General features: G+C 38.1%; 1 protein-coding gene across 1 annotated transcript; it reads left to right on the top strand.

Annotated features, from left to right (window-relative positions):
* Positions 1-1,208: 1,208 nt before the first annotated feature.
* LOC141911544 (zinc finger protein 711-like) lies at positions 1,209-10,250 on the top strand. The gene is made up of 3 exons (XM_074802535.1): positions 1,209-1,227; positions 1,406-2,094; positions 3,761-10,250. The coding sequence occupies exons 1-3, from the start codon at positions 1,209-1,211 to the stop codon at positions 4,226-4,228; spliced, it is 1,176 nt and encodes a 391-aa protein (XP_074658636.1). The 3' UTR covers positions 4,229-10,250.
* The last annotated feature ends 675 nt before the right edge of the window (positions 10,251-10,925 follow it).

Raw genomic sequence — 10,925 nt, 5'->3', positions numbered from 1 at the left:
AGATCAGAAATTGCATACAATAGTAGTTGTCTATGTAGAGTAAACTTTTCCTTCATTGGAAAAACTGAACATCTAGCTACGCGAGTTAAAGAGCATCGAACAAACAACAAACAAATCTGCTATAGGCCTAGGACAACATTTAACTGTTTGTTCCACTTGTAGTCAGGACTTCAATGAAAACAAATTCAAGATTTTAGAGAATTCAAGATTTTAGACTAACTCTGACTTTGATTGTAAAATCCGAAAGGTGTTGTTTATCAAATCAGAAAAGCCAACTTTAAACTTGCACTTGTTTCAAAATGGATCCTCATTCATCCTGAATGTCTTCTGTTAACCCAGCATGGTCGACTTTTACATGAAGTCGAATTTTATTCAAGTATATATGGTATTTCTTCTTTATACTCTAAATTTATTTCATCAAATTTACTTAGTCCATGGTCCTGTACCCTGTGCAAAATTCACGGTATTCGAAAAACGCCTAATGAAAAACACCGAATCGTAAAACGCATAACGCCTTATTCAAGTAACATCCAAGAAATTGACCTAAATCCCTGCGTGAACTATGTACGCAACGCTACATTGTTCACGTCGGAGTGCGTGGAGCGCCGCCTGTTCCATCTTCGTTTCTACTGTCTTTGGTTACACAGGCTTATCTGTGTTATTATTCCATATTAAGACAGAGTATTATGATAATAAAAGACATCATATTTTTATATATCATATTATATATTATATGGAGCATATAGTTTATTATTTTTTGTTCAAGGAAGTTCAGGGGCTGGACATTATTTAGTCTCTCATTGGTTCGGTAGGTTCACATTAGCGTAGTTGTGAACAGTTTTGGAGTATAATTTTGAGAAAGGCTATTTTATCAGTCTTTGTGTGCGTTGTACCTACGAGCGTAGGTTGTACCATATTTATGCATTCCGGTTTCAAAATTCAAGAAAGCCGGTTTATAACCGCGGCGTTTGTTTTCGCGTTATCATAGAAGTGTTACACAGTTTACACTTCTATGGCATTATGTAATTAATTGCTTGCACGGCGGACATTCTATCATCATCCTATAATGAAGTTTATTAGAGTAGTAGTCTCGTTTCGTGAAGCGTAAAACACATGTATTTTCAAACTGTTCCGTTGATGAGTTGGATTGTGAGTCTCAGTAGATGGTGCAATTACGAAATTAGGTCATTTTCTAGGAATTAGGCATTATGCGTTTTCCGATTCGGTGTATTTCATTAGGCGTTTTTCGAGTACCGCAAAATTCAACATCAGTTTTTCAGGATCATATCTCAGAAAACACTATCCAAAAACAGGGGACTTGGCATGCTATATGCTTTTCATCTCTTGTCTTAAAAAGTGGATCCATCAAATAACAACTTTTTAGTTTTTTCTTTCGAATTTTCAGTGAAATCTTTGGAAGAAGAAACTAAGACAACATTTACTCCAAAGAAGGCGAAAAAAGATTATGAGAGTCTGACACCATTCAAATTTTTCTGTCAGCTCTGCTCATTCAAAACAAAACGTGAAAGTCATTATAAAAGCCATATGAGCATTCATGAGAAAAATCCCGACTGTAGCTTCTATGGTTGTGACCATTGTAGTTTTGTAACGCTACGACTTGGGCATCTACGGCGTCATGAAGCTAAACATAGTGCTGTTCAGTATCAGTGCCAGAAATGTAAATACTCAACTGACAGTGAGAAACTCTTGCATCGACACATGCGACAGAAACATTCATCCGCAGACAAACGACAAAAAATGACATTCAGCTGCCCTAAGTGTACGTATACGACAAAAACACAACCATTATTGATACGACATTTAAATGTACATCTGAATCCTCGTGTTGATATGGAACCAGAACTTATACAGTCTTATCGTTGCGAACATTGTGATTATGTGACCATTAAAAAAGAACATTTCTGTCGTCACATGCTTTGTCATTCGGAAAAACGGCCATACTTGTGTGACTTGTGCGGTGCAGCATTCAAAAGACAGGATACACTTAGGCAACACAAAGTCAGTCATCTTGATCGTGAAGTGCGTAATTATCAACATGTATGTCCACATTGTGAGAAAACTTTCAGGTCAACTGTAAGTATACCTAAAGAATATTTCTATCAATATCGGATTACATTAGAATATAACAGATAGGTTTAATTAAGTTTTTTATTGATTTAGGTGAAATAATTTGATTATTTGAATTTATTTGATTTTCCTCTTTCCATTTATTTGAAAACACTAGTCCAATGATCTGATACAGTAGAACTGGCCTATGTCGACAGATTTAAGTCAGAAAATCGGCAGCTAAGTTGGCCGTAATATGAAGGTTCCAATTTTGAGGCCACTTGGGACTTAAGTCCCAGCTGGCTATTGCGTTCACTTTTTGTCCATCATCCATTTGTCTTCCATCTGTAGATGGAATCCAATTATTTTGGGAAGCTTTGAAGACGCTTCAATGTTATGTCTTGACATTTGGATTACTGTTGTATCTACCATAGACACATCTCTAGCCCAAAAACTGGCCCTGTCAAGATGGCCGACTGGCAGCCATTGTAATCGCCAAAATCGGCACTCTTTACACATTTTAGAAGTTTTTGAGGGAAATTTTGAAGACGCCTTGATCAATTACCTTGATCTTTCGTATATATTTATACCCGTCCAAGGGCCCATCAGCCTTAATTCGGTTTTCTGATACTACTGATACTCTAGAGGAAACTATTTATGGTATAAAACTACTGATGCTTAATTGGAAACTAATGACAGACAAATATTCATTAAAACTACTGATATAAGCTTTTTTTATCTGAGATAAATGTGCAATACTACTGATGGTGCAATTTTGGGGTAAGCAGGTCTGCGCGGACGGAATCCAGATTTGTTGGAAAGTTTTGAAGACGCTTCAAGGTAATTTCTTGATATTTGGTTTATACATGTATCTACCCTAGACACATCTTCAGGCAAAATACTGGCCCTGTCAGATTCAGGATGGCCGACTGGCAGCCATTGTTGTTCGCCAAAATCAGCACTATTTACACAGTTTCTGAAGGGAAATTTTGAAGACGCTTTAACCCATTAGCACTCAGGAATTTCACTATGCAGTGTCAATTACTCCTCAGAAAATTCAAGGGATAATCCAAGTTCATCACGATACTGAGTAGCCCATTTCCTGTTTATTTCCATGCATTACAAGTTAGTGTTATTTTGTAGTAGATAGTCAAGGTTTTCATATGATGTAAGATTTGATGTGGAAATCTTATTTTCAAACATACCAGGGTGTCATACATAGCGTTACACCACTTTCTAGTTCATACATCTATCTACCCTACATTTACCAACTTCTGGATGATGTTGCTTGTCTCGGTGTCGGATTTAGCCTACTGCACTTACATAATGGTGGAGTCTTATATTAAGGATCATTCACTTGAATTTGGTTTCCTTTTATTCCTAATAGTTTTCAAGGCCCTGGGGGTCCAAGAAAGGGTCTTTCGGATGTCAAATTGTAGTCGCCTTTAGTGCCTGTTATCTTAGTGTGTTTGTGGGATTCTCTAAATATTATTGTATGTACTGTTTTTTCAGTTGTTATTATACATGTAATGAAAAGGGAATAACTAGTTTTTCATCGAAAATGTAGAAAACCGTAATGAAGTGATGCAGACTTAACATATGTGACTCGATTTAAATCGCAGTTACATTTATTATTAATTGTATAATCAAGTGGATTTATTGTATATTTTTCTGCATTAATTGTATATTTCAGGCTCATCTAGCAGATCACATGACAATACATACACATATACGAGCTTATTTATGTGAAATATGTGGAGCAGCGTTTAAAACGAAGTCAGTTCAACGGAATCATGTCAACACTATTCATAAAAACCCTCGTTCACATGTTTGCACTCACTGTGGTAAAAGGTTTAACACTAAATTCGCATTACAACGGCATGTACGAAGTCATGACAGCGATACTAATGAAATAATGACTGACACATTTGCAGTCAATGACCTCACTGAGGATGAAACAGTCACAAAACAAGCCCTGAGTGCCACAAATGATGAATCAGAATCATCCTCAAATGCAACTGCAATTAACAATCAAGCTCAAATAATGCTTGTCACTCCAGATTCTACATCCTATGAAACCGGTCATTCATCCCAATTGATTCCTCATGCATTCATACATTCATCTGAAACTAATACAGCTTTACTGTATTTACTCAACTGATTTTATATGGCATGGAAATACTGTCAAAATTAAAATAGCATTTTTGACGCTTCGATCGACGTATCAAACGACACGTCAATTGACGCGCCAAATTCACTTTATTCAAAGTCTTATCTCATTTTATGATGCATTTAATAAAGATCCATATGGTCCAGATGGTTTGGGTTAAGGTTAGGTTGAGGGCCATGTGTAGGTAAAACATTCCAACTGGTCTAGCAGTGTCACTGTGCGCTTGCAGGCCTGAGTTCGAATACTGTTCTGTTGTTCTCTATGTTGTTTTTTTTTTTTAGTCAAGGGATTAGTGTGGGATTCTAATCTGAGCAAATTACTTTGGGCAAAAAAGTGCCCATATATAACAGGAATAATGCCCCGTCGCTGATCCTGTACCCAAAAACTGACCCGATCAGAATGGCAAGATGGCAAGATCAAGATGGCCGAGTGCCGAAATCTGCAATTTTTACACATCATTTTTTCAATTTTCAAGGGAAATTTTGAAGCCATGCTTTGATCAATCAATCATTCTTATATCTTTATCTACCGAGTGCCCATCAGCTTATGAAATGGGTCTGTCTTACCTGCGAATTTAGTATTAAACCTTTTACAACAGTGGGTGCTATGTGTTACCTTTTTTGTTGCCAAAAGGTTGACTGATTTTGGCTTCACCTTTCCACTCTATACGAACCTTATCAGACACTAAGGTTCATGTTCATGTAATTCATGCAAGAATTCAGAGACCTTCATCCATTCCTTGCAAGGGTTTGATTCCCTACCGCTAACATAAACCCTTCAATGGTGAACCCTTCAATGGTCTAATTATGGCCCAAGGTTTCTTTGGACAGGTGGTTGCTACTAAGCGGCCACCAGTCTGTAATGTATATTACGTAACAATAATACATTGAATTGTAACATCTGCCACGAAACGAAGAGCTTTCGAAGCAGCGGCTGATCTAGGAACGGCGAGGGACCAGGGCCCCTTCCCCTCAAAGTTCCGAGCCTTTATTACCTATTTTCCTGAATACTGTCGAGCCCTAGCTTGAGAGTTGTGTTGCAATAGTCTACTCATTCCCTCTTGTATTATTTCTAAAAAACAGGAAATTGCACAATTGTGCACATCGAATTTGAAGTACATGTAGTCTGACGGGATAACCCCCAGATCCCCCACCCTCCGTTCGCGCCTAATACAAGAAAGTACCTAGACCCGCCCCTGCGAAGTACATGCAGAGCAACCAGAAGAGAAAAAAAATAGATGCTTATAATATGTATTATGAAATAAGATTACATTTTGAATAAAGTGAATTTGACGCGTCGTTTGATGCATCAAAAATGCTATTTTAATTTGGGCAGTATTTCCATGCCATATTTTTAGGCTAGCCATGGGATGAGCCAATACTATACAAATGGAGCAAATTGAAACAACATGGTTTCTAGATAATTTCTTTTTCACTATATATATACTGAAGTCTCTTGATTAAAACAAACTCAATTCTTTTGAAAATTAGCTTTCTGGCTCGTGTCCTTCATCAGAATTTATTTGCTTTGAATTATACGTCACAGTTTGGTTACTAAGATACAATGATATTACTGTCACATATGGTACAGATGATGCGAAGGGGGCAATTATTATCTTACATGTATTACAACTACTAGTTAAGTTTGCTATTTATACCAAATGGTTTTTGTGTTCTTAATTTTTTGGTTTACCGTTGTCAGCGATATGAGGTTGGCATTGAGCCAATTCGCAATTCCAATGTAAAATCGCGGTATGTTTTTTTTATGTGAGCATTTGTTTCATTGGTTCTCGGCTGAAACGACGTATAATCGATGCGATTGAAGACATGGTGAACCTCTGTCGATGTACATGGTCAACTGAGTTAAAATTCTACGAAAAACTGTTTTTGGCGGGAAAATTCTTAGCTCTCGCGAATAAAATTGCAATGACCTCGATTGGGGGTCGTCGTCTCTACGAGCGAATGGGATTGGTTGTTTAATACGGAAAATTCCAGCGCTACTAAAATAATTATGGGAAAGCCATAGAATGGCGTACGTTTCATTGGACTAGGTGCCGTATACGTGCGAATTTCAAATGCTCATTGCTGGTGAGGATGTAATTATTTCACACATCCGCCGTAGGTATTGTTTCACTTTAATACCCGGTGATTGTTTTGATTGACATTGAGGTGTAAGCGAACATTCACTTACACGAGGCCTCCACGTGCGCGCGGAGTGCTAGACGACACACACAAGCTCGTACAGTAAACTACTAAGGTTGATGCTGTAACGCGTGCACGTTTGACATGAAAATAGGCTGAATAATCGTAGCAGAAGATGAGCGCTGTGTTTTCTGTTCGATAGAATTTGTAATAAATTGTAATTTCTTGTGACCTGAAAATACTAAGCAGCGAACTATGTAAATTCCAGGATTTAAAATGATCTAATAGCCGATTTATTCTGTACCGGTAAAAGCTTCCGCGGCCATACATTGGAAGAGGTTTCCAAGACTCAATATTCAGCTACCCTCTGACATGTGACAGCATACCGTATGGATTTCAGGCCATCCCAAAATAATGGTATGTTTGCCGTAACCCGACCGACCCGACTTTAATAGTACCGAGTGAAAACCTTTTTCTGGGATTCATTGAAATAGATTTTATTTTTGATAAAAACGGCCCGACCGACCGACCCACTGCCGATGTATAAGCTACGTATGTTTGAAGTCAAGTGTGCATCTGTGAAAACATGCCTTGACATGTGGCCTAGTTTAAGTTTTCTGGAAACTGGCAGTGTTCCAATAGGATGCCATTCATTCTAATGGTGACTAAATTGAAGCTGGTAAAAGCGCGCATATATTCCATGTACTGTTTCATTTTTAACACGGAGATGACGCTTTGGACGAAGTTATAATTTTAGAATACAGTCAAACTCGGTTAAGTTGTCGTCCGGGGGACCGATACTGAAACGACGACTTATCCAAGTGACGAGTTAGGCCTATGTGATAATTTTTCAATGTTCCCCAAAACACTTATAAAATGGTACTCGTCCATCCAGAATATTTAATACTTAAAACACCCCTGAGCTTGTGAAAATCCATGAATATCTCTCCCGGTTCATGTAAATCCTCGACGATGTCAGAATCATTAGAAGTTAAGCAACGTTAATCGGGGCTCGGATCTGGATGGGTGACTCAGTGCAGCCGTGTGTAATTCGTATTTATTTAAAGAGTGTCCTCAGTGAATAGTTTTTCTTTTGGCATTAGGGTATTTTTATCAAAAGAATTTAAAGGGGAGAACAAAATAAAATTGAAAACTACCGTATCATTTTTCCCCGGTCATTTATTGGTAAATTACAAGAAGGCAGTGCTAAAGACACTCCAATATCAAGGTGGGAAGAATATCAAGAGAAATAAATAAAAACAAATTTAATTTTTACACGTATTGACTTCTCCCTTATTCGAGGAGATGGATCCATAATCCAAGGATTGCCTTATTAGCTAAGCGGTTAACTGACAGCAAAGAGAAAGGTTAAAAAACAGAAATTAGCAGACGCGAGGGCCTCTCGCCTCCCAGTAGTTTATTATTGATAAACTAAGCATGGAAAAAATCAAGAATGGATTTCTGAACAAGTCTGTTGGGCATCTCTGCAAGTAATTCAGTCTCGTAACTAGAGGTAAGCTCCATCATTTTGTCTGATGAACTTTTGTCCGCTACCGATAGAGCAAAACGTCGTAGAATATCAAGTGCTTCGTGAGCTGATTTCAGATTCGGAACTGATGGTGGGATAGGAATGGGTCCATCGTCATCCTCATCTCCATTATCATCGTTCTCTGGTTCCATTGTTGATTTCACTGTCATCGCCGTAAATTTCGCCCAATCTGCTCCAAATATTTCGGAAGCTGCGCTCCTCACTTTCATCTGGACTTATTTCAGCATCAGATGAGGTGCTAGGAACAGGCAATTCAACGACATCCGGAGTGCTGACGATAAAATTGGCATTTTTGTCTCTTGTTAAACTTTTCGCGATGCCGCTTTAAGAGTTATACAGGCGTCAAGAAGATCCCATTTCAATGGGACTGATGCATCAGACTCAGCCGCCTCTAATCGACGTGTAGCAAGGACATGTCGGTAATGAAATTTCAAGTTCTTTATGATCCCACTGTCCATAGGCTGGGTGACACTCGTCGTGTTCGGCGGTAAGAAAAACAGTTCGATATTGTCCAACTCAATGTGTGGGTGGGCTGAGCAATTGTCTAAAACCATTGCAATCTTTCTCATTTCAACAAGCATGCGACGGTCCAATTTACGGAGCCAATTTTCGAACAAGTCTCCGGTCATCCAGGCTTTTTTATTAGCCTTGCACTGCACCGGTATGTGTCGTACATTCTTGAATGCGCGCGGATTCTTCGCCTTTCCGATCACATAGAGTGGTAGTTTTTCGCTTCCAGACATATTGCTAGCGACGAGCACGGTTATACGAGTTTTTGGTTGTTTTCGACCATGGGTTTTCTGCCTCGAAAATCCAAGGGACTTTTCTGGCAGCATTTGCCAGAAAAGTCCCGTTTCGTCAGCGTTAAATATGTTGTCAGGAGTAAATCTTTCCAAAATATCTTTTAATGTTCCCTCATTCCATTCGTTCACAATCGCTAAGTCAACACCTGCTGATTCTCCTGACTTACTGACCTGCACAATTCCATACCGTTTTTTGAATCTGTCAATCCAGCTTGAACTAATTTAAGTTGGATTTTCTTCATATCCAAACTCGATCGCAAAGTCGCGCGCCTTTTTCAATAACATTTCACCATCGAGCCTCAGGTCAGGAATATGTGCTTTCTGCCGGAACCAAAGGATCAATGCAAGATCTACATCAGCATACGTTGGTTTTCTGTCCCGCTTGATTTGCCCTTTTTTTCGCGTCAGGATTCTCAACTTTCCGGAAAATATTGTCCTTGTTCTTAATATAATCGTTTGGAGTCTGCCGCTTGATATTAAACTTCGATCTTTTTCATACCCGGATTTTTTTCCAGAAACTTTAAAATGTCATATTTCTCCTGGTATGTTTTAGTCTGCAACTTTCTATCTTACATCTTACTGCCATCTTACTTCATGAGAAACTATTTCAGACTGTACGCTGAACAGTATTATCTACGACTCTATATCGATTGTTGTGTTTTATACTGCACAAGAGCCGCCGCGCATATTCACTCACAACAGTAGCAGGCCCCAATATATGTATATTGGAATGTATTGATTACAGTAGCATTCAGAAAATTTCCCGCGACGAGTTAACCGGGGCATTTTACGTGGAAATTGACTGATTGTACCGACATGATAACGACGATTTAAACAAAATGACGACTTATAAGAGACGAATTAACCACAGAAATTTCTTTGGAATAATGAAGAATATATTTGGTGCTTACAAAAACTGACTACTTAAACAAAATGACGAATAAAACGATGATGACTTAACCGAGTTTGACTGTAATTCTTGAAATCTACGCTATTAGACAAATTTCCCGTGCACAACGTAGATTTGCGATATTGTTTCCATGTTATAAAGGTGATAAATTTGTTTCTTTTGCCCAAAAATTTAGCAAAAAAATTAATTTCTACCTACCTACCGACTCGTCCTGAAAAGTTGAGTCGGTGTTACGGCAAACGGACAATTATTTTGGGATGGCCTTTTGAATATTTTTTTTCATATTGTGAAAAATATTTTTTTTTGAAAATATAAAATAGTTTCCCTGCCGCACCTACCTGTACCCGGCGAAATTTTGGATGTGGATCGTAAACAAATGTATATCTGTGGTCTTATTTGAGTACAGAATAAATCTTTAAGAAAGATAAAATACAATATAAACTTGTGGAACTTTGAAGTCACGAATTAAAAAGATTTTTCAAGCAATGCCCTTACTCCAACCAACAACCTCTTGCTTTCAAGGTAAACCACACCTCCCATGGGCAATTTATTATTACTGTAAGAACCAATGATATGCTTTGTAAATATGATGTAATAAAATAAATTTGAATTTGAACATAACTTGTGTTTTTTCAACTTGTCTTTTGTTAACAGTTCCAGAGTTTCAATTACAATCAAATCCAAATTGGCTAAAAAGTACATAGGACTAAATGAAATGAACCGTTAGATACTGCAAGCCTATTCCAGTGTTATGTCGATCGTGTTGAATCACTTTGCTTGCGTTGAAAGAATCAGATCTTCTATGGTGCAACATCGGTCGAAGAGAGATATCTTGGTGTTGACTGTCCTTGACCATCTAACTTCATGCGTTTGACTTTGGAATCAGCATCATACCCATTTGAACTGCAAAATATTCATACAACATGAAAACCTACAGTACATGTATACAGTAATAAAACTTTCACCGATGTTGGATATTTGAATGAACGTTAGGCTTATTTCAGTATTCTAAAGCAGGAAATAATATGCCCAATCAATAGGCCCTATTCCCATGGGAACAATTGTATAATGCGTACAGCTGTACCGTACACTTATCAGTTAAGACTGGAGAAATCGGTATACCATACCTACGAACAGGTTAGCCGTATGTGAGTACGTTGACGCTCAGACATGCAATATTGGGATTCGAAACCAAACGGAAAAAAAACCCAGTAGTACGTAGTCCAGTGATTTACCCACTGTGCCAGAGACGTAACTGCAGGTTGGATGAAATTTGATTTACAAA

The sequence above is a fragment of the Tubulanus polymorphus genome, chromosome 10, assembly GCF_964204645.1.
Source record: "Tubulanus polymorphus chromosome 10, tnTubPoly1.2, whole genome shotgun sequence".
NCBI classification, from domain to species: Eukaryota; Metazoa; Nemertea; class Palaeonemertea; order Tubulaniformes; family Tubulanidae; genus Tubulanus; species Tubulanus polymorphus.
The sequence above is the reverse complement of the archived record's forward strand: the minus strand, read 5'-3'. Positions and strand labels throughout refer to the sequence as shown.